This window comes from Panthera onca, chromosome B3 (genome assembly GCF_046562875.1).
Source record: "Panthera onca isolate mPanOnc1 chromosome B3, mPanOnc1 haplotype 2, whole genome shotgun sequence".
Classification (NCBI taxonomy): Eukaryota; Metazoa; Chordata; class Mammalia; order Carnivora; family Felidae; genus Panthera; species Panthera onca.
In genome coordinates this window covers 142,934,331-142,956,848 of record NC_138344.1, presented here as the reverse complement: position 1 = coordinate 142,956,848, position 22,518 = coordinate 142,934,331, and the positions used below count along the sequence as shown (strand labels likewise).

At 53.0% G+C, this 22,518-nt stretch overlaps 1 protein-coding gene and 1 long non-coding RNA gene across 5 annotated transcripts in view; one reads left to right on the top strand and one right to left on the bottom strand.

Moving 5' to 3' along the window:
* Positions 1-16,417, bottom strand: part of PPP2R5C (protein phosphatase 2 regulatory subunit B'gamma) — a 128,031-nt gene extending 111,614 nt beyond the window's left edge. Inside the window, exons 1-3 of one of the 3 annotated variants that reach the window (XM_060620763.2) lie at positions 16,169-16,417; positions 15,219-15,284; positions 1,672-1,834 (exon numbers count right to left, since the gene is read on the bottom strand). In XM_060620763.2, coding sequence (XP_060476746.1) covers positions 1,672-1,834; positions 15,219-15,284; positions 16,169-16,195 — 256 coding nt within the window. In that variant the 5' untranslated portion in view covers positions 16,196-16,417. Of the gene's footprint in view, positions 1-1,671; positions 1,835-15,218; positions 15,285-15,378; positions 15,398-15,722; positions 15,835-16,168 lie in introns of those variants that run through there. The other 2 variants (XM_060620764.3, XM_078447824.1) reach the window with 2 other exon arrangements.
* Positions 16,418-16,566: 149 nt separating this feature from the next.
* LOC132670324 (uncharacterized) lies at positions 16,567-19,540 on the top strand. 2 transcript variants are annotated; one of them, XR_009606601.3, is made up of 2 exons: positions 16,567-18,470; positions 18,630-19,540. It is a non-coding gene; the product is annotated as an uncharacterized LOC132670324 (long non-coding RNA). The 2 variants fall into 2 exon arrangements; XR_009606600.3 differs by having other exon boundaries at positions 18,592-19,540.
* The last annotated feature ends 2,978 nt before the right edge of the window (positions 19,541-22,518 follow it).

Sequence of the window (22,518 nt, the reverse complement as noted above, 5' to 3'; positions counted from 1 at the left end):
GATCTTCATTGTACTGAAGGAAAATAACCTGAAATTCAATACTCAGTGAACACCTTTCAAGAATGAGGGCAGAATAAAGATATTCTCTACATAAAGACTTTGCCACCAGTAGACTCTCATGAAAGAAAATTCTACACGACATATTCAAATAGAAGGAAGATGATCCCAGGAGAGAAGTCTGAGATACAAACAAGAATGAAGAATAAAGCGATAAATTAGTGGATGAATCCAAATGATCACCAACCAAAGAAGACAGTAATGCTGTCATGAAGGATTTTAAAGGGCTGGCTTAAAAGTTCAAAGATCCAACAGCCGGGGGTTCTCAGAAGATGGCAACAGAAGCACTTTTTTCTTTTCTTTTTTTTTTAATTACTAGACTTTGAGACTTACAGAAACATTGAATGCAGAGGTTTCACACTGTCCCCCACCTGTTTCCCCTATTATGAACATTGTGCATTAGTGTGGGTGCGTTGGTTACAACTGATGAGCCAATACTGATACAGTATCGTTCACTAAATACCAAGGTTCACGTCCGGGCTCACTCCTTGGGCTGTGTATTCTGTGGGTTTGGACAAATGCAAAGTGCCATGTATCATACAGAGTAGTCCCACTGTCCTGAAAATCTCCTGTGCCCTGTGGATTCATCCCTCCCGAAAATGACTTAGCATGCGTACTATCTAAGACGAAGCTAGACGTTATCTAAGCCAGATTCGTGCTCTGCAGGCTGCAGTGAGTGGACAGCCCAGATTCCTAGCAGGCGAGGGGCAGGAAAGGCATCGATGAATCCTTACATTCCTCCCTCCCTCCATCCCTGCCCCTGCCCGATGTATCTGGCGCATGTGCAGTGAGCCCTTGCTATCCGCCCCGCAGCGTGGAAAGCACTAGAATATGCCTGTAAGGGTGCTCTGGGTTCATTCGTCTTGTAAAAAGACCCATTGTTGTGAATGTATGGCATGAAAACTGTCTGATGGTTTACTACACCAGTCTTCTATTTTAGCAAATATAAAGGTGTTCAGAGGTTTGCACTTGACTTCTGGGGTCCTTACCCTATTTTCCTTGGTTTTCTTTACTTCGACCTCAACATCTCCTAGAGGAGCACTTTTAGGGGCCAAACACCTTCAGGTGGAAAGGGGGGACTATGCCATCTTGGGGGAAATTCAAAGCAAAGGGCACCATTCCCTGGCAGCACCCCCTGGGCAGAGTAATCCCCAAACGATTCATACGAAGACAGCCCACAAAGGATTATGGCTAAATTCTCGCTTCTCTGAGACCAGGAAAACGAGGAGGCCCCGCTGCAGTTTTTACGAGTGCTCTCTTTGCAGCACCTCCTTTCTGAATCGCTAGAGTTCAAAGGCGACAAAATGCAGGAGAGAAGTCCTCGCAGGGAACGCCAGCCGGCCTGCTTACCACTCACACGAAGACATTTAGTGTATTCCACCTGGACTACACGTGAGACGTTCACCCTCCACAGCTCTGGAGTTTGAAGTACCACTCGGGTAGACCAGTTAGTGGCATTAAATGGAAACAAAACAAAACAAAACGTAACAGGGAAGACGACCCTAGTGGACTATCAAGGCAGCAGAGGAAGCAGCAGCTGGCAAACCACGGGAACGTTACTCCTCCCCTGAATGGGCACGCTCGAACTTTTAAAAGGCAAATGATAAAAATTACCTTTCAGAGACGGTAGTTTCTGAAGCTCTCTGTTGTTGCTGGCGCTGAACCTTGAAGAGTTTTGCCGCTTGTCCCTCCTCACTATGGGCTGAGCGGCGGGCACTTTTATTTTGCTGGATACGGTAGACGGGGTAGCAGGAAGGTTGTTTTTCCGGCCGGAAATCTGTTTCCAAAACAAAAACAGACAGACGCATATGTCAAACGGTTGTATCTTGTAGCCCAATTAGAATCTGGAAAATATACACAAGTTTTTACTCCGGGACAGTTTTTACTCCACTCTGCCCTAAACGTCCCTCCTTACAGTGGCTGGAGTCCGTGCCCTATCCCGCCCCTAGTAATGCTGGGTTTCTAGAGATTCTCCTGTTTCAAACTTTTCTCTTATGCATTTGCCATCCAGGCTGATGGATATATACAGGCTGATGACAATGACCTTCCAAAGATGTTCACGTCCTGATCCCTGGAACCCAGGAGGTCTCCCTACTTGGCAAAAGGGACTCTGGAGATGCGATGAGGTAAGGATCCTGGATTATCAGGGTGGGGGCCCAAGTCATCACAGGGCTTTACCAGACAAGACAAGGCAAAACAGAAGCAGATGACAAAGCAGAGGTGAGAGCGTCAGAGGCACTGGAAGAAGTCAGAGGAAGGCGCCACGAGCCAAGTAGCGCCCGAGGCCTCTAGAAGCTGGAAAAGGCCAGGAGGCAGATTCTCCTCTCGGCTTCCCGGAAGCACCCGCCACGCCGACATCTTCACGTGGGCCCCACTGTAGACTTCTGACCTCCAGAAGTGTAAGATAAGGAGTCTGTGGTCATGGGCACAGCAGCCACAGGAAACTCACGGAGCAGGCACCTCGCCCCTCTGCCTGCGCACCACTCCGCCCTCGGCGATGTGCGAGAGCCACGTGAAAGCACCTGTCCCTGGAGCCTCAGGAAGTGCTCCTCCCTCTCGCCACCCCCTCCGTGCAGCTCCACACTGCACTGCGGCAACCTGGGACGTCCCAGGACGCGTGCAATGACAGGAGCGGCTGTGCAAACGCCCGAGGGGAGGCGGGAGGGTGACGGGGGCGCGTGCGGCACAGCCGGGGGTCCCTACGCCTGCGCAGGCCCACGGTGGGGGGGGGGGGAGCTCAGAGGTGCACGCACGTGCATGGCCCCCCGCAGCGATGCCGGGGCGCACCGGGCGTCGACCGTCACGATTCTCTGTGCAGCCTGCTCACCCCTCCCGAGCCTCCGGTCTGCCCGAAAGGGACGGAGCTCGGAGGTGCCCGTGTGCGGCTGTAAAAAGCCGACCCAACTCGCCCTGGAAGCAGGAGCCCACTAAGGGTCTTCCAGTCACACTGGGCTGGGAGAGCTCACGCCAACTTAGGCGCCCAACGATCGGCTCTCGTTCTTGAGTGGAATTTTTACTAAAAAGTTAAGAGCAGCTTTATTTTTATTTATTTTTCATTAAAATTTTTTTTAATGTTTCTTTTTGAGAGAGAGACAGAGCGCGAGCAGGGGAGGGGCAGAGAGAGAGAGGGAGACACAGAATCCGAAGCAGGCTCCGGGCTCCCAGCTGTCAGCACGGAGCCCAAAGTGGGGCTCAACTCAAGAACGGGGAGATCATGACCCAGGCCGACGTTGGACGCTTAACCGACTGAGCCACGCAGGCGCCCCAAGACGCTGTATTTTTTTTATTCTATTTTTTTAATTTTATTTTTAAAAATTTACATCCAAATTAGCATATAGTGAAACAACGATTTCAGGGGTAGATTCCTTAATGCCCCTGACCCATTTAGCCCATCCCCCCTCCCACAACCCCATGAGAAGCTGTATTTTTAGACGAGGCGCGGAAGAATCCCTGGGGAGAGTTTTCCGGGATGCGGGATGCCCGTGCACATAGGACTCAGACCGGGGGGCGAGGGCCCGGGCGCCCCGCCCTCCCAGTCAGCAGCTTCTTCCTCACAGTGGGCTTCTCTGGACATTGTCCTCGACGTGTCACTCTTTCCACCTGATCACAAAGGCCGGGTCTTCCTTAAACCCCGTCCAGACCCCTCTTCCTCCCCGGGATTCCCCAGGTTAAAACGGTTCGGCTCGGCTTCCGCAGCTGCCCCCACCCCCCCCCCACCCCCCCAGCCCCGCTACTGTCACCCACAGCTCCTCCTCAGCCACGTACTTGTTTTCAACGTTAAGTTATGCACACACGTCCGGTAGGTTAAAGGTGACACCTCCTGTTTACCGGGCCGAATCCCGTGCTGCACACACGGTGACCCTGGGGACAACTGGGCACGAGGCTGCCCCCGCCGGGCCAGGAGTGGGCTGGCACCTCCTGCAACGAGCCGGGCACACGGGCGCCGGGTGAACTCCTAAAACGGAACCAACTCCACGCACACGGACATTGTGTGCAGGACACACGCCCCGTGAGGCTTCTCACGACTGAGAGAGGAAGGGCCCCCTCGGACCTGCTGACTCCGAGCCGTGGCTCCTGGCTGGGGGCCCTGCTGGTCTCCCTGCCCCGGAGCACTGTCCTTGGGGCAGGCAGAGTGAGCTCCTAGAAGGAGGCCCTGGTTGTGCCACCCGGGCCAACTTGCCGCAGTCACTTCCCAGGACTCTCAGCCCGCGGGCTTAACGTGGCCTAAGAGCCCCATGCTCGGGTCACCAGCTCCCGCTCCGGCCGGCCCCGCACCTCCCACCGCCCCACCCTGAGGCGGCTCCCTGAGGCCTTCGTGCGGTGCAGTCGGCAACGCGGGCTGCTGCCCGCCTGGCCGGGCTCCATTACAAGGTGGCCGTCTCGTCTTCTCCCCCACGGGATGTCTGCTCCAGGAGGGCATGGACACTGCAATGTCCCGTACCAACCAGGTAGGGAGGCCCCCTGAGGCCGTGTCACGAGGGGGCCGCCTTCGGGCAGGGCTCAGGGTGGACAGCTGGGGGCCGCGGGCGCCCACAGAGCCGACTAGCCCAGAGTCTGACCTTCACCTGGCAGGGCGCCCCGAAGCCATGCAGGGGATGGGGAAGGGCCGACAGCGCGAACCCATCTTCCTGTTGGAAAGGCTCCGCAGGCCGCAGCGTGGACCGGGCAGGAGGGGAGAAGGCAGACCAGGCTAGTCATCCGGGCCGTGCACGGGGGTGTCAGCCACCCCAGGACGCTGACCAGCAGCTGGGGGCACCGGTCACTGGGACGAGAAGGAGAAATGGGCGGGGAAGCCCGGTCGTGAGCATGCTGGGTCTGAAAGGACACGGTGACACCCGTCCTCACGCCAAGACGCTCTCTTTCTGCCGAGGACGACGTCTGAGTCCTGTCCTCGGTGTCCTGGCCGCCACCTGCCCGCCCTTGGCCGCCCTCTCTGCCCAGCGGTGCAGCTGCTCGGCCGGCCCTCGGACACGTCACGTGAGCTGGGATGTGAACTTGGAAGCCGCCATCTGCGTGGTCACTGAAGCCACTGAATGAGCCAGAATGCCCAGCAGAGGAGCACGGAGTGGGAAGAGGTGGGGGAGGCGGGATGGGGCTGGGGGAAGAAAGCCTCTCAGGAAGGAGGGGGTCAACCCGTCCGACGAGGCGGCCTCAGCACCTCGGGGCTGGTGGCGGCTGCTGAGGGCGGTAAGGGCAGGCGGGGAGGCCCGGAGTGTCCGTGACAGCTTTGGAGAGGTGGCCGGGAGGAAAAGCGCCACAGGAGAGGCATCGGGCTGTCGGGGGTGGGGGGCCTGACCGTGCCCCGTGCCCACGGGGGGGCAGAGCACCGAGGGGAGTCCGGGCTGAGGGACGGCTGAGCCAAGAGCAGGATCTGGGCCCTGACGTGCAGTGACAACAGAACAGAGGATGCACAGGACAGGACGGCTGGAAGGGAGAGATCTGATGGCCTCCCCCCATGCACAGACGTACGAGGTCCCCTGTGAGAAGCATTCTGAAGGGAGGCGAGGCCTGAGGAGGTGAGGGTGGCCTGAAGGGATCCCTGAGCCACAGAGAAAGGCGGGGCCTGGAGAAACAGAGATGCTCGGAGCACATCGTTCTCCTCAGCTCCAAACGTCAGCAGCCACAGGGACATGTAATGGTCAGCGCCTGGGGGGGAGGGCACCGCCCTCCACAGGATTCTCCTGGCGTCCCCGACAGTGTGTGGAACCCCCTCCCCAAGCTAATCACAGCCAGATACGGTTCTGGGCCGGAACCAGGGCCCTTCCCCAGCCAGGGTGCAGGGCGACCTCCTGGGATCGGGCAGGGAGCAGCGGAACCAGACTTGCACCTTGCTCGCTCCCTGGACTTCAGACGTCACCTCCCTTGTGTCCCACAGCCAAGCAATTCCACTCTCCAGCATCTTCCCAAATTCTCCCCTTCTGCAATGTTATGACAAACTACCACCACTATGTGTCAGACACCATGTGATACACAGCCTAAGAAACCCATATTTGCATGCCTTTTAAGATCTTTTAAAAGAATATTCATCTATGGGGTCCTGGGTGGCTCAGTCGGTTAAGCGTCTGATTTCAGCTCAGGTCATGATGTTGTGGTGAGTTCGAGCCCCGCACCGGGCTCTCTGCTGACAGCTCAGAGCCTGGTGCCTGCTTTGGATTCTCTGTCTCCCTCACTCTCTCTCTCTGCCCCTCTGCTGCTTGTACTCTTTCTCTCTCAAAAATTAAAAAAAAAAAAAAAAAAAAAGAATATTCATCTAAAGGGCATGGTACTGGCATAAGGACAGCCACTTAGATCAGTGGGACAGAACTGGGAGCCAAGGCCTCTCAACAGGAGAACAGTCTCTTCAACAGGTGGTCCTGGGACAACCCTGCTGTTTGTGACAGTCAGCCTCTAGCTTTTATGGCGGCAAGAAAGGTGGTCTCCAGAGAAACCAGACTGTGTAGAGAAAACTCAGGCTGCTAGTGTAGGAGCCGGCCGCTCAGAGCAAAGCTCTCTACGTTCCGGCCTTTCGGGGCTGGAAGCCACAAAAGCACGCTCTCAGCTTGGGCCTGTCCAGGGAGCGGTCAGCTGACAAGCCCACCCGAGTCCAGCGCCCATGGCCAGCTGTGCTGGGGCCTCACCTCTGCCTGTGTGTAAACCGGGCATCTGATGGGCGTGTTTCCAGGGGTCCCTGGTTCCAATTCTTGCCTTTCTGTTTCCTACCCAGCAATGGCAGAGCAACAGCAGGGAGCTTTTTAAATACTTAAGTCAGGGGCGCCCGGGTGGCTCAGTCAGTTAAGCATCTGACCCTTGATTTCGCCTCAACTCATGACCTCATGGTTCGTGAGTTCAACCCTGGTGTCGGACTCTGTGCTGACAGCGAGGAGCCTGCCGGGGATTCTCCCGTCCCTCTCTCTCTGCCCCTGCCCGGCATGCGTGCGTTCTCTCTCAAAACAAATAAACTTAAAAAAAAAAAAACAAACTTAAGTTAGATCATCCCCCTTCCCTGGCTCAAACCACCTCAATGGCTTCCCATCAAATCCTGCCACGGGCTGCCGACAAGATCTTTGCCTTTGCCTATCTCTTTGACTTTATCCCTCCTGCTCAAGTCACCCTCATTTCTCTTCAGCCTTCCGAAGAGACACTGGCCTTCTTTCCAGTGGACACACAAGCTCGCTGCTGCCTCAGGGCCTTTGCACTAGCTACTTCCTCTGGCTGGAACGCCCCTTCCCGGATCTCCGTACTATTGGCTCCTTCTTCACATTCGGGTGTCACCTTTAACAATATCTCCTTGGTGAGACCGTTGCCGACCACGTGAAGCAGCCTCTGGAAACACGTAAGTGCAGTTTTGATAGCGCAGTGACCAGAGGGCGCTACTGATGTTGAGAGCCCCAGGACCACCACTCCGCAAAGTGTGAGATGCACTCGAACCAAACGCCGCCAGTGCCCTTACAAACACCAGCGCACCTGGCACTCACTGAAAGCAAACTGCCCGAGCACGTGTCCTGCTGTGTCTCATGCTGCCCCCGCCCCCAGCACCCAGGATGGCGCTCAGCACTCAGGAGCGTCTCAGGCTGCGCCTGCCGGGTGACTGTGGATGAACGAGCCACCCGGAGGGAGGTCTACGAGGTGGAGGAGCATGGCCTGAAGGGAGGAAAACGACTTGGGGAGAGAGAAAGGTCACCCCCGTCACGGCCAGGGCGCCCTCCTCCAGAGCCCGCCCTCTGCCATGCAATACTTGTTCCTGTAAGATCTGGACCGTGGGGCGAATCAGCAGAGCGGGGGAGAGAGCTCTGCTCCTGAAAGCGGATCAGATGGAATGAGAGAGTAGTTTCTGTAGTATTTTATTTGCTAACCGTGTGTGCTTTGACCTCCAAAACAAATAAAGACAGACGATCTGAAAAGGAAGATGAGAAGGACGCTGTTTCCCCTAGGCCCAGCCTATGGGGGAGCGCGCGGCCTCGTGGGGGTATCAGGCGCAGGTCTAGAACACAGGCAGCCGCGGACCAGTGGTGGCAAGGCCTCCTCTGCTCGTCCCTCAATCCCCTTCTCTTCCACCATCCTCTTTTCCCTACCTTCATCCACTTCCTTCTCATTTGACATTTTATATCAAGAGTGATAGCTGACAAGGGGCCCCTGGGGGGCTCGGTCGGTTAAGCGTCCGACTTCGGCTCAGGTCATGATCTCGCGGCTCGTGGGTTCCAGCCCTGCGTCGGGCTCTGTGCTGACGGCAGGGAGCCTGGAGCCTGCTTCGGGTTCTGTGTCTCCCTCTCTCTCTGTCCCTCCCTCCCCCGCAGCACTCTCTCAAAAATGAATAAAAATGTAAAAAAAAAAAAAAAAAAAAAAAAGGATAATAGCTGACAAATGTCAAGTAAGATACACACACTCAAATGGAATTATTTTGGAAAACACTGGCAGGCTCTAAGGCTACTCTATCCATCAGAACTTGCCGTGAAGCAGGAAACGTCCTTTATCTGCCGTCCAATGGAGTAGCTACCAGCCACATGCGGGTCCCGCACACTCGAAGTGCAGCTAGGGTGATGGAGGAACTGAATTTTTAAATTAATTTGATTTTCAGCAATTTAGAGAGCCACATGTGGCTAATGCCTAGCACCCTCCGGGTACTGTGACGTCGCCACTGGGCAGAAACAGCATGAGGTCACAGCTCCCATCCCTTTAGAGCCAGGCTAAGTCTCACCTTAATAAAATATTTAAGACGAAGGAAAATCCAAGGTCTTCAAACTAATTACCCCCCCCCCCCCCCATTTCTGGGCTTGTCCTTCGCTCCCCCACGTGGAGAACACCGGGATGACAGCGCCCCGTCTGGGCGTGGGCAGCAGCACTTCCCCGCAGGGGCCCTTCTGAAACCCGACGGGATCAGGGCCCCGGGAGGTCTGGGCTGCCCACGATGTACGGATGGCGCCGGGCCAGGTGCCATCGAGCCCCGACCCCCCTCAGCGGGCAGCCGATGTTTTAGGGAGACGCGGGAGACTTTTTACAGCTGAAATCTTTCACATGAAGTTTTCCCTGTGACTTGGGGACATATCACGTGATTCCCGCTGGTGGCAGACGGGGGCTCACGCAGCAGATGCAGGCGGAAGGCTCTCCGCCCTTCCACGCGGGGCTACGGGCCTGCACTCACCCGCAACTGCTTTAACACGGACACCCTGCTTCTGCCGTGACCCGGCAAACTTTATCAATTGCTTCGTGTAATTCAGCCGAACTCTTTCTAGAATTACTTACTTATCGTGTAATGGAGTTTCTGCTGGAGAGGGAGAGGGGTGCTGACCGCTCCTACCTGCTGCTTTACCTGCCCCTCTCTCTCTCAAAAATAAACATTAAAAAAAAAAAAAGAATCTAGAACATAATAACTGTAACATACCAAATGTGTGTTGATTGACTGCTTATGTGATCAGCAAGGCTTCCAGTCAACAGTAGGCTATGAGTAGTTAAATTCTGGGGGAGTCAATGGTTATGCAACAGATTTTTCGGCGTGTGTGTGTGTCTCAGGGGGGAGGGTATTGGCACCCCTAATCCCCATGTTGTTTAAGGGTCAACTACACAGGTACGTTCTACTGAGAAAAATTACCAAAATAAACTCAAAATAAAACATACAAAGCACCGAAGACCATATTGGAAAGCTTACTTAGAAGGAAATCCTACCCTGAACTGTTTTAATTAAAATAAGGTCTCATGAAACTATACATCTTACCCCTGGCCTCTGGTGCTATATAAAAGAAAACTAAAACCCAAAACAAAAAACTCTTCTTAAAACTTTCATAAGACGTTAGAAAAAGACCTAAGTACCATAATCTTCTGCTTTAGGACGCTGCTATTTATTTAAAACAAACGATGCCGTGAGAACATTTCTCCGCGTTAAAATTTCCTTAGAGGAACAAAAGATGATAAAGAAACAAGCCTCTTGAGAAGCAATTTTCTCCCTCAAATTCACCGAACTGGAAAACCCAGCAAGCTGATTGAGTTGAAGCTCCCCTTCTTCCTGAGCACTTGTAAAATCCACAAACAAACATTTCTTGCCTCCAGGTTCTCACATATGTGGCAAGTACAAGGGAGAATCAAGTTAAATTGCTGTCCTCGAGTACTTAATCTAGTTAGGGAGGCAAACCAGGGTACATAAAAGTCGTACAAGTCAGTGTCAATGATAAACAATTGCTACTCGAATGTCAAAGGTGGGAAAAATGCGGGCCAAGAGGGTGAGGAAAGCTTCCCTTCAAGTTCAGAATCAACGAGCCTGACTGGGAACTTACAAGACCAAGAGACTCAGACGGACAGTGAGGGGCACAGGAAGGGTACCACGCAAAGCGAGGCCTGGGGACCCCTGAAGGTCCCGTAGACACTTCCCGGGGTCTGTGCTTTTATGAGAACACGAAGACATGATTTGCCTTTGTAACTACCATTATGTCACTTTTTCACAGGCCACAAGACACGTGACATCAAAACACACGGAATGCAGGAACAGACTCCAGGAGCCAGCGAGCTTGTTAAGCCAGACGTTAAAGAAATTTGTAAGAGCAGGATGCGATGCCATTTTTCTCAGTGAATTTTTGTGGATAGTTATTTCCCATAAAAACCTGCTACTTATGTTAACACGTATCGGGTGTGTTACTGTTAGATGAATTAATGAATAAACATTTCACTTTTAATTTCTCATAAAAGTATCGGCCAGAACTGACCTAAATAAAAGCTCTTGGGGATTGTAATTTTTAGGACTGTAAAGGGGTGCTGATGCTCCTTTGGTTTGAGCATTGCTATTCTAAAGGAAGCCTATGTGTCTGGCATGATTTATGAGCAAACATACATACTTCACCCTTTGGGGAGGGTCTTTCTAGAGCAGTGGTCTCACCGGGGGCCATTCCGCCCTCCAGAAGACATCTGGCCACGTCTGGAGGAACTTTTGGTTGTCAAAAGTGGAGGGGGTGCGGGGCTAGCAGCACCTGGTGGGGAAAGCCAAGGGTGCTGGGGGACATCCCACGGTGCACAGGGCAGGCCCGCGGGGAAGCAACTGGTCCACCCGTCAACACTGGTGAGCGTGGGGTGGAGGCACCCAGGGTCTGCCGAGCGTCCAGCTTGTCACTCGGTTCCAGAGAAGAGGTGGGCACTGCGATGGGAAGCTCATGGCGCCTCCCCCTAACTCACATGCCCTCCAGCCCACAGCTGATCACCCGCTTTGCAGATCCTCTGTCTTTCCTGAACACCAGGCTCTAAGCAAACGGGCTGCAGAGTGGCTGGGGAAGTGGGCCAAGAGGTGGCGATTAAAAGTAGGGAACCCCACTCTGAACTAATAGTTGCATGTGCATTTCCAAAAAAAAAATAAATAAAAATAAAGTACTAGTCTTTTGGGTCCTGAGTGTCACTGGAGTCCCGTTTAGGGTTGTGTGGAAAAAAAGTGGGAGGAGAACAATGGGGAATGTGGCACGGAGGCTCCCAGCTGCAGCCCAAGCTCAGAATTCGGCCCCCAGACAGTGGCTCTGATGTTCCGGGGGAGGAGCTGGGGACTCTCCTCGCAAGGGTGACGATCACAGCCGCCTTCCCCGGAAAGCACACCTACCAACAAACTACTTTCACTGTCCTCCAGCACTCGGGTTAAAACACAGCCGAGGGACTAGAAAGTCAAATTTTCTTGAAAAGATACTTTTCATAAAAATGTGAATTTACGTTACCGTGTAATGGGTATTGTTACTATTAGATGAATCAATATTTTTGAAATTTCAGTTTTAATTGCTAAGACGGGACTCCCCCAGCTACACCTACGGGGCCCCAGCGTATCTGGCTCCCTGTCTCTGCAACACCAAGGGGGGGCGGGAGAGGATGTAAAGGGACAGATGAGAGAGAGAGAACACTTGTTACTAAAGGCAGAAGGTGTCAGAATAAGCTAACAGGTTGGAGAGAGGACTGTTGCGCTTTCTTTTCAGCAACACATATTATGTAAGCGATGCTGTGGAGACTTTCAAACAAAACTGAGCCGAAGCAGGACATGCGAAATACACGGCCAGAGAACAACACGGAAACAACCTTTAATGTGCTTAAAACAAGTCACTTTACAAAGAGCACAGACACTTTCGAAAACAACTTTGGACGCAGTGTACAAATTAAGGCAACTACTATCAACAACTACTACCACATGGTCTCAGTCTTCTAAAACGGACTTTAAGAATCTCTGAGCGATTTATTAAGACTGGATATTCATCAAGTGTGCCTCGTGAGGTTTCCACAGCTCTGAAGGTCACACTGGGAACGGCTGCTCCAAGCTGAGTTCCCTCGGCCCATCTCCTGAGTTCTCCAACTTCCAGTTCCCCGGGAGCCCATCTGCGGTCTCACTCCTTCAAAGTGTGCCATGAAATAAACCCGTAAGGACTGGGCAGAAGCTCTGGTTCCCAGGGCACATGTGGAGAAGTCAAACTTAAACATCGTATTTGAAAGCGAGTAAAACAAAAGGACCAACACACACCATTCAAGGAGTAGTTTCTAGAAAAAGCAAAATGTGCACAGCATCCGTTAGAACCTTTAACCGTATCTTGTTACATTGGAAGATATATTCTGCCATACATCTCGCAGGGAAAAGTTCTTTCGAGAAGTTGTGGGTCATGCCTAATCTGTCCCACAGAGTTAAAAATGGCCACGCTGGAAACTCACCAAGTGTTTTCAGGGGTGAGGAAACAGGGCCACAGAAGTCAGGTGACATCATTTATGGCAACCAGGAGTCAGCAGTTTTACTATCTAATAACCCCCAGGCTAAAATACTTTCCCCTACACCGCTCTATCCCTTAACAATCCGTTAAGGCGGGACTTCATCTTCCTTCCTAAAGACCCCACGCCATCAAATGTTCCTTTGTTTAACCCAAAAGTGTTCTGCAGTGTATGTCACTTGCTTCTCTGTCTTCTATGAGGCTGGGTTACAGGCAGCCAGGATTTTAGTATGAGGACCCTTTCCAGTCTTGCAGTGGTGTATTAAGTCAATCAACATAGGCCAAGTTCTTTTAGGTTTTCTCTGCCGGGATTACTTCCCAAGCCTGGCTACCCTGCTCTGGACGGGCGGCCTGTTCTGCCCGCCTCTCAGGCTGTGAAGCCTTGACTGCGGTAGGTGCCCTAACACAGGTGAGTTCACAGGCTGGCCTGGCCGTGAAGGCGACGTGACACTGAACAGGTCTGAAAAGCGGCACGGCACGGCAGTCCTATCTGAATCGTTCAGGTTAAAACATTCAAGTTCGGAGCAGCATTGACAGGAGAGGAAAAGAATGAGGGTTTAATGCGCCTGAGTCAATCATGTTTGGTAAGTGGGCGGAACCAGAGGTGAAGGCGCGACACGAAGACGGAGGAGGGAAAGCAACGATTAAAAAAAAAAAAAAAGTCAGGCTCAACGCAAAGTTCAGGTGCACTGCAGTGCCCCAATCTGCATTCCTGCAAAATAACGGACAGAGGGGTCTCCCAAGTGTCGTGATTAGTGTGCCATGTTGCCTCTGGTGTCCTTATGAGGAGTGAAGGGCCCACCATTTCAGTATTTGTCGGTGGTAATTCAAGCTCTGTGGCTCCAGCTCTTAGTAGCACTAGAAAAAATACAAAAAGACAAGTGGGGCATCACACTCGGGCACTGCAGGCCACACCTCAAGAGTCTTAAGCAACTGACAGTCTAGGAACTCAGTCCACCTTAAAAACACGCATTTGACTTACTAGTGGTTCTGGTTGTCTTTGAGCTGCTGAGGGATGGTTCAGGTTCAAACTTAACATTATCCGCCCTTCTAGCCAGGTTCTTTCTGCTCGAACAGGAATAAACGAGTGATACACACCGATGTCCTCTGACACACTAACAGTGAGAGAGACAGGTATGGGAGCAAGAAAGGTTTGGGGAGCACCGGAAGCCTTTGCGGCTGCAACAAAAGCTCCGTAAATGATAGAAAAAGCATCCACCTTGCAGAGTGATTGCACTGCACTTAAATCAATTTAGTCCAAAGAGTGACACGGAAATAGGCAGGTCAAAAGCAAGAATGCCACAGTAAAACTTGATTGTCGGCTATAAACAAAGGACAGGGAAAGGCTGGCATAAATAATCCCTAACTATTTAAGAAACTTTTTGGGGTTTCTCCTTTTTGCTTTGGGGAAGGCGACAGATTTGCTGGAATAAACCACCTGCTGAAGAGGAGGGAGGCTTAGGATGCACCAAATTGTAAGGAAAAGAGAACGCTGGGACTTAAAAAAAAAAAAAAAAAAAAGCCCACTGCTGATAATTGCCAGTTAACTGTTTTCCAGACAGAACTGAACTCATTCTAACTTGGCTTACAGGAAGGGGGCTGACACTTACAAACTAATGTCATCTGTGATAAGACCAGGGACCTTGATGACCCAGCTCTAGAGACTGTGACACTGAATCAAGCAGTTTCTCGGCCACCAATGGTCCACAAGGGCCAGTTAGCTCTGCCTGGGTAGAGTCAGCTCCTGGGTCCTTAGCCCGGGGTGCTCCAGTCCAAGCACTCGTCACAGGCAAGACAAGACCAGGCAGAGTGCTGGCTCTGCACACGCTCCCAATGGTGTCAAAGGAATGACCCCAACCCCGCCAGGTAGACACAGGCCTCCGTGAGCATTTGGGTTGTTCCTCAATGAGCCCGCAGGTGAGAAGCAGAAGTCGTCACAACTGGCCCACGCAGACAGAGAACACAAGTAGAAGAGAGAAGGTTGTATAAAAATACCCGAACTAGATAAACTGAATGGTACTGACGCTCTGGGAGAAAGAGGCTAAAGGAATCAGACATCAACTGGAGAGGTCGTGTGGGACACGGGCGGCACAGGCCTGGCCAGAGGAAGGAAAGGTGATGGAAGGAAGAGGAGGAGACGCTGAGAGGGACCAGGTTGCTGGGGAAGGACCGGAGGGGAGAATCTGAAAGCTAAATGGAGCCCGAACAACAGTGAGAGCTGCTAGATTTGGGGTGGGGGTTATGAACTTAAAACTACCAGCTGCAGATACAGCTTTCAGAAACACATCCACATTTTCCCAGACGGAAACAGTAAAACCTACAGAACCAAAATTTCAGGTTACGAAGGAGACTACGAGAAAATCTCATGCAGGAAAACACTCTAGAAGACCCTGGTGTTTTCTCGCCCACGCTGTTTTTCTGCCCTTAGTTAAAAGGTGTTCACGACAAAACAGAAAGGAAATATTTGAGAGCAGTTACCTCTGATTCTATTATGTCTTGTCCTTCTTTGGAACTTTTTCCACTTTTCCCTGCTTTTGGTGATTCCTGGGAAATATCAAGCAGAGTCAATTAGACTTCTCAATTTTTAGACTGCCAAACATCAGACAACCCCAAATGCAGTTTAAAACCCGATTTATACCATTTAACCAGAACTTCCGCTAATTTTAATCAATACCACCAAGAAATTCTGCCTCTCGTCACTTAGTTACCATAGAATATTGCGATGCAACACCCCCACCCCCCAGCTCAGACTCTCCTCGTTTTCCTGATGTGTATTTGGCGTTGAAAACTTCAGGCAGAAATAGATAAACCAAATGTAAGGTGCTCTCCGTGTTTCGACAGAGCCACACTGCATCCCTTTCTTGCCTCCCACCTGAGCGGGGATTTCTGGGGTGACTCTGAGACGCTCCCAAGCTCCACCTGGAGCAGAAGCGTACCCCCCCCCCCCACCCCCGACTCCCAAATGCAACGCAGCACACTCACGGCCATCCCCGCCGCCACCCAGGATAATAATAGTATTTCAGAGCCCCAGAGCGTCCCTCTTCACCAACAGCCAGCCGGAGCCATTCGCTCCCCTTCCCCGGCCCGGGGGTCCCTCCTGCGCGTCTGCGAGGCTGGGTCAACCACCTCCGCGGCCGCACCTGCCCCCTCACGCCCACCGCGCGCGCCGCCTGGGGCCCGACGCCCACGCCGCCCGCACGGCGGTCGCGCCCCCGCAAGCCCGCCCGCCCGCCCTGGCTCCTCGGGACCCCCGCCCGTCCTGGGCCCCGCGGCCCCGGCGCCCCCGCCCCCACCCCGGAGCGGCGCTTCTGCGCCCGCCGGATCCCGGAGCCCGCCGCACCCCGCTCCCGGCCAGCTCCCTCCCGCCTTCCGCGCTGCCCCTTGCCCTCCCCGCCCCGGCCGGTCCGGCGGCCCGAGCCCGGACTCACTTTCTCCTTCTTGTTTTTATTCGGCATGGCTGGTGCGGGCCGCCGCCGCCGCCTGCCCCCCGCAGCAGCAGCAGCAGCAGCGTCCCCGCCCCGGCCGTCGCGACCCCCGCCGTCGCCGCCGCTGCCGCCGCTGCCGCCGCCGCTCGGGGACTGAGTCGCTCGCTCGTTCGCACTTCCCCTTTTCCAGGTTCCCACAGGCTGCGGCAGCCGCGGCGGCGGCGGCGGCGGCGGCGGCGGCGGCAGCGGCGGCGGCGTCTCTCCGCCCCTCCCCCGGCCCGCCCCGCCCCACCCCTCCCCCAGTCACCCCCTCAGCCCCCCCCCACCGCCGGCCTGGCCCGGCCCGGCCCGCTGCTCCCGCCCCGCCCCGCCCCCGCGACGTCCCCGCCCCGCTGGCCCCCAGGCGTCCTGCCATTGGCCGAGGCGCCCTCACGTGCCCTCTAACGCTCTTCCCCGCAGTCCCGCCCCTGCACGCGGCACCGGTCCCACCCCCTCTTCGCCTGAAGCGCTCCGGCTCCCGGGGATCTCCTCGGCGGCGGCGGCGGCGAAGGGACGGTCGGGTGAGCCGAGCTCAGTCTGGGAGGGGGCGTGGGGCTGCATCGGCGGCGAGTGGCCGGCACACGCGGCGCAGGTGCAGGACGGAAAGAGCAGGGGACAAGTCCGGCGTGGAAAAGCCACGTTTGAAACGGATGGCAACAACTTCTGCAGCCGGCGGGACGTGGCCTGGCGTGAACGGCAACCTCTCGGCCTCGCCCCCTCGCCGCCCCCGCGGCGCCCCCCAGGCTCTAAGGCGCCAGCGCGCGGGAGCGCAGGGCCGGCCGAGGAGGCCCTGGGCCGCGCGAACGGCAGTTTCGCTGGGCCCCACTGGGCCCCGCCCCGGGTCCCAGGCCCCGCCCCCGAGGCCCTCCCTCCTCCTCCCGTGTCGGCCCCGCCCCACTGGTCAGGCTTCAGCTGCGCCAATGGGATTTTATTTTATTCTTCGATTTGGCCCGATCTTAAACCACGTGAGGAAACCTCTGCATTGTGACCAGGCGGTCACGTGATTTGTCTCAGCTCGCTAACCGCCCTGGGGAGATGAGTTTTGCGAAGGAAGAAGGTTAGCTTGTTAATATACTACTTCCGCAGCCTGTCTGGTGGCAAAAACCAATGGAGAGCACTAATGACAGGCACGGAGCCTGCAGAAAAGCGTTAGGTAATAAGCCTCCGGGAGTGAACGGATCCACGCGTGAGAAGCGTTGCCTCACTCGTCATGACGGAGGGGCTGGATCTTAACCCGGCGCTTAGACACACTGCGTTTTCTTACGCCCCGGTTTTCGCTCTTGAAAGTTGCTAGGCAAAGCGTTTTCGGTTATTCTGTTCTGCTCTGCGATGAGAAAGCTAAAAGAAGAGGAAGGAAAAAAAAAGATCTAAAGTGAGGAGTGTCGTGGGAGGTCCTGAAAGTTAAGTTCTGCCTGCAGGTGTCTGAATGTACGCCTTCGCCTTCAGACGAATATAGCTGCAGGTAAACGGCACAGCCTCAAACGGCTGGTGGTGCAGAAGAAACGGTTCTGAGTGGGACAATAGTTTATCCAAACAAATACTTAAAGAACATGGGGGAGGGGGCAGAACAATGCCCCTCGTTAATTTAATAACGTTTCATTAAACAAATTTTATGTTTATTTTATTTTTGAAAGAGAGGGAGCATGAGCGGGGGAAGGGCAGAGAGAGAGGGAGACACAGAATCCGCAGCAGGCTCCAGGCTCTAAGCTGTCAGCACGGGGCCGGATGTGGGGCTGGAACCCACAAACAGTGAGTTCATGACCTGAGCCCAAGTCGGGCGCTTAACCAACTGAGCCATCCAGGCGTCCCAACGTTTCATTTTTAAAAATAAACATGCTGTCAATTTAACAAACCCAGTATATACTCATGTCTAACAGGAGTAGTTCTAAAACTATTAGTTTATGACCATGGAGCTCTAAGGGAGCTGAGGGACTTTTCCAAGACAAGTCTGTGCCGCTGATATCCTTGTATCATAGCCCCTGGTGCAGTGTTGCACATCATTCACTCAAGGGATGTTTGACGCCCACTGTGTACAAAGCACAGGGCAAGGGATTGCGCTGTGAACAAGGCACTACCCTTGTCCCCCACTCCACGTCCTTGAGGCAGAAATGGAAGAAAGCCAGCAGTCAGAAGGATGTGGCGCTCAGCAAGTCTACGGGGACTGGGGTGCAAGAGTCTGGCTCAGAAGCACCCAAGAGCCCTGCACGAGTATTTTGTCATGGCGAGAGATGAGAATGAAGGAAAGAGTCTCCCGATTCAGACTCTCGTAAGCCTTGCCAAGGAGCTGGACTTCTTTTTGAATGGGATTTGGGGTCCCCGGGTGTGTGTGTGTGCACGTGTGCCTGGGGTCACCTCTTCTGAGTGCCCCCATCTTCTATGTTCATCAGGGTGCTGCCCATATCACAGAAAAACCTCTCTTCTTCAGACCCTGACTCTTCTGGAACACGTTTCTGCGATGGCCTTTGGTAACCTAGAAATGCTTTTCCCACGTCTGCCTTCCCCGGAGGATGGATTGCTTCAGTTAGGCCCCTGAGGTTTCTCTGGAGGAGCAGAGAGGGCCCCAGAGGATCTAGTTTTCCTGCTGCCCTGCCTCCACCAGCCATCGACCCGCAGAGAGGCCTGCTGCTTCACTCTGGAGAGCAGAAGGGGTGCGTAAAAGCAGGGCAGAGAGAAGGCCCTTGGTTCAGAATCAGAGCTGCCCCTTCATACCTCCACTTTTAGAAGCTCTTATCTTCAAGGATGCCTATGACACAGTGGCCCTGCCCTCACGTTCTCCTCTGACGCCGGTCCCAACCCGGCCGTGTCTGCCACGCTGCCATTTTGATCTCCTCGACCCAGAAAGCCCCTTCTCTTGGCTCGCTGGACGCCAGCCCCGGCGGCTTCGGTCCTGCCCCGCTGGGCTCTCTGAGCACCGAGGCGGTCTTGTACGCTTGGATTTTCGGCTGAGCCTCCCGAGGCAGCAATCACGTCCTAGGCACCCTGTGCTTCCCAGGGCCTACCCTTTGTTCACAGATCCCACTGCTGCTGTGGTCTAGCCCCGCCTCTCAGACTGTTCTCTTTCCTCCTGCTGCTCTCATTGGCCGTCCTCCCCCAGAGCTTGGGACGTGCTGGCAACCCCCTCCAATGTGTCCATGTCACCAGCCCTTCCCCCCCCCCCCCCCTTCTGCTGGCGGGGTAGTGGGGGGAGGTGCCTAGGGCCTGGGCTGGATAGTAACTTCTTCAGGGCCACCCCTGACACTTCCCCACTGTAGAAGTTCAACTCATTTACTCACTCCCACCCCTTTTCCTGACTTGATTTCCACTGACACGTCATTAAAGAACTCACTTCTTGTTGAAGTTGGACCTATTTATTCACTCACTACACATTTGCCTGCAGATTTGGCGTGGAGCCATAGGGAGTAAATATAAGTTGGCTTGCATTGAAATGAAATGCCCACGTATGTGCCCATGTGGAGTGCCGACCACGGTGCCGGGTGCATGGCAGGCGCTTGGTAAGTGTAGGTGCCACCGAATGGGCAACGGTTTGATGCGAGGCGCTATTCAGTTTCAAGGACCCAACGACACCCCCCAAAACACCACCTCTAGGCTCAAGGGCACCCAGAGAGCTCTGTTAAATGAAGTAAAGCCTTTTGCTTGGCTCTTGAAGAGCTTTGAAAAGTGCCACGAGCCAGTCTGTCCCCCTAGCTGGTCCCACTAGCCACCCAATCCTGCAGCGCATGTCTGGGGTCCTCCCCCCGGGACACAAAAAGGTGAACCATCTAGGAAGGTTTGGAAACCATCAAGTTTCACGGGTGGTTCTAAAACCATCTATGAAAGTTCTAAAAAAAGTGTTCTAAATATTTTAATGACTTTCACATCCAAGGTATTAAAAAGGGAAACAACACAAAATATAATTTCATTTTCATGTGACTAGGGTGAAATATAGTCCCTTTCTTTTTCCCTCTTAAATCCCCAAGTCCAGCGAAAGAGATAAGGCTGGATGGAAATAACCCGAGATGAAGACAAGGATACCATAAGAGCATTAGAGACCCCGGGTTAGGAGGTTTGGGAGAGAGGAGGGAACGTTCAGCGGCTGCCAGGGAGCAGAGAGCTTGCTGGAAGGCAAGGTGTTGATAAGTAGCTGCAGGCCGCTCAAGTGTTGAGTTTGAGTTCTTGTCCTAAGTTGTGGGTTATTGGTTTTAACAGGCAGGAAACATGGCCCCGTCACGAAGGTCTAGCTGGAAATAAACTAATGAAAGATGTGTGTAGAGAGGCATGCGGTGGTCAAGCAAGCGAGAGGGAGCGAGCAAAGCACGCTGGGGCTGATATTCTGGGAGCTGTCCCTATTCCCACACCTCACTCAAGCCCTCTAAACAGATGGTTCTTAAAACAGGGGTGATTTTGTTCCCCAGGGGACACCTGGCAATATCTAGACAGTTTTGTTTGTCACAGCTGGGTGGAGGGTGTGACTAGCACCTAGTGATTAGAGGCCAGGGAGGCTCTTGAACACCCTCCAGCGCACAGGGCAGCTTCCACAAGAAAGCACGCTCCCATCCCAAATGTCAACAGCGCCGAGGTGGAGAAACCCCGGTCTAAACCCACGTAAAACGGATATGACACAACCCACCCTTTCCCCTTCGTGGTTACTGTGAGCGCTGCAGAAGGTGATGGGTGCGAAAGCCAGAACTTCATTTAAGAAGAAATTGTCCATCTGGGTGGAACTCTACAGTTTGCTGAATGCACCACAAGCACACACGCGCACACACGCACACACACACACACCACACATGTCATCCTCTTTCTGCCACAGAAAACCCAGAGAGAGAACAGCTCAACTGTGCCTTAGAAAGATGAGAACACCATGCTGATGTAGTGAACAGAATTCCCTTCCAGGCAGCGACCCCATCCTGGGAGACCGGCGCAAACCACTGTCCCCGTTAGAGCTGAAAGGTGATGTCACCACCTTTCCAGAAACAATTCGGAGTTGTTACAAAGGACACAGAACTTGAAATTTGCTACGTTAACCATTGAAACGTACAGTTTAGTGCTGTTAAGTATATTCACACATGCACATCCAGACTTTGTTCATCTTGCAAAACGAAAACCACTCCCCATTCCCCTCTTCGGCCGGCCCTGGAACCCAGCACTCTACCTTTTGTCTCTGTGGCTCTGATGACTCTAAGTACCTTAGTGTTAAGTGGAATCACACAGAACTTGTCCTTCTGGGTCTGGCTTGTTTCACTCAGCATAAAGTCCTCAAGGTTCATCCATGCTACAGCCTGTGACAAGATTTCTTCCTTTTTAAAGCTGAATAACATTCCACTGCATGGATAGACCACGTTTTGTTTATCCGCCATGGTTTGATGAACACTTGGGTGGCTTCTACTTGGCTATTGTGAACGGTGTTGCTATGAACTTGGGTGTGTAAATATCTCTTTGAGACCCTGCTTTCAATTCATTGGTGTGTATCCAGAAGTGGAGTTGCTGGGTCACATGGCAATTTTGCTTTTAATTATTTGAGTAAACATACTGGTTACCAGAGAGGCTACACCATTTTGCACTCCCATCAACAGTGCACAAGGGTTCCAGTTTCTCCAAATCCTCATCAACACTTGTTGTTTTTTTTTTTCCTGTTCTTTCTTTCCTTTTTTAAAGTTTTTTTATTTATTTTGAGAGAGTGTGAGAGAGCGCTTGTGTACCCGTGAGCGGGGAAGGGGCAGAGAGAGAAAGGAAGAGAGAGAGCATCCCAAGCAGGCTCTATGCTGTCAGTGTGGGGCTTGATTCCATGAACCACAAGATCATGACCTGAGCTGAAATCAAGAGTCGGATGCTTAACCGACTGAGCCGCCCAGGCGCCCCTGTTTTTTTCTTTTTTGATGGTAGCCAACTTAACTAGTAGGAGGTGATATCTCAGTGTGGTTTTGATTTGCATTTCCCTAATTCTCAGTGATATTGAGCATCTTTTCATATGCTTGTTGGCTATTTTTATTTTTATTTACTTATTTTTCTGGAGTAGTACTTTATTTATTTATTTAAATTTTATTTTTAAAAATTTACATCCAAATGAGTTAGCATATGGTGCAACAGTGATTTCAGGAGTAGATTCCTTAGTGCCCCTTACCCATTCAGCCCATCCCCCCTCCCACAACCCCTCCAACAACCCTCTGTTTGTTCTCCATATTTATGAGTCTCTGATGTTTTGTCCCCCTCCCTGTTTTTATATTATTTTTTTCCCTTCCCTCATGTTCATCAGTTTTGTCTCTTAAAGTCCTCGTATGAGTGAAGTCATATGATATTTGTCTTTCTCTGACTAATTTCGCTTAGCATAATACCCT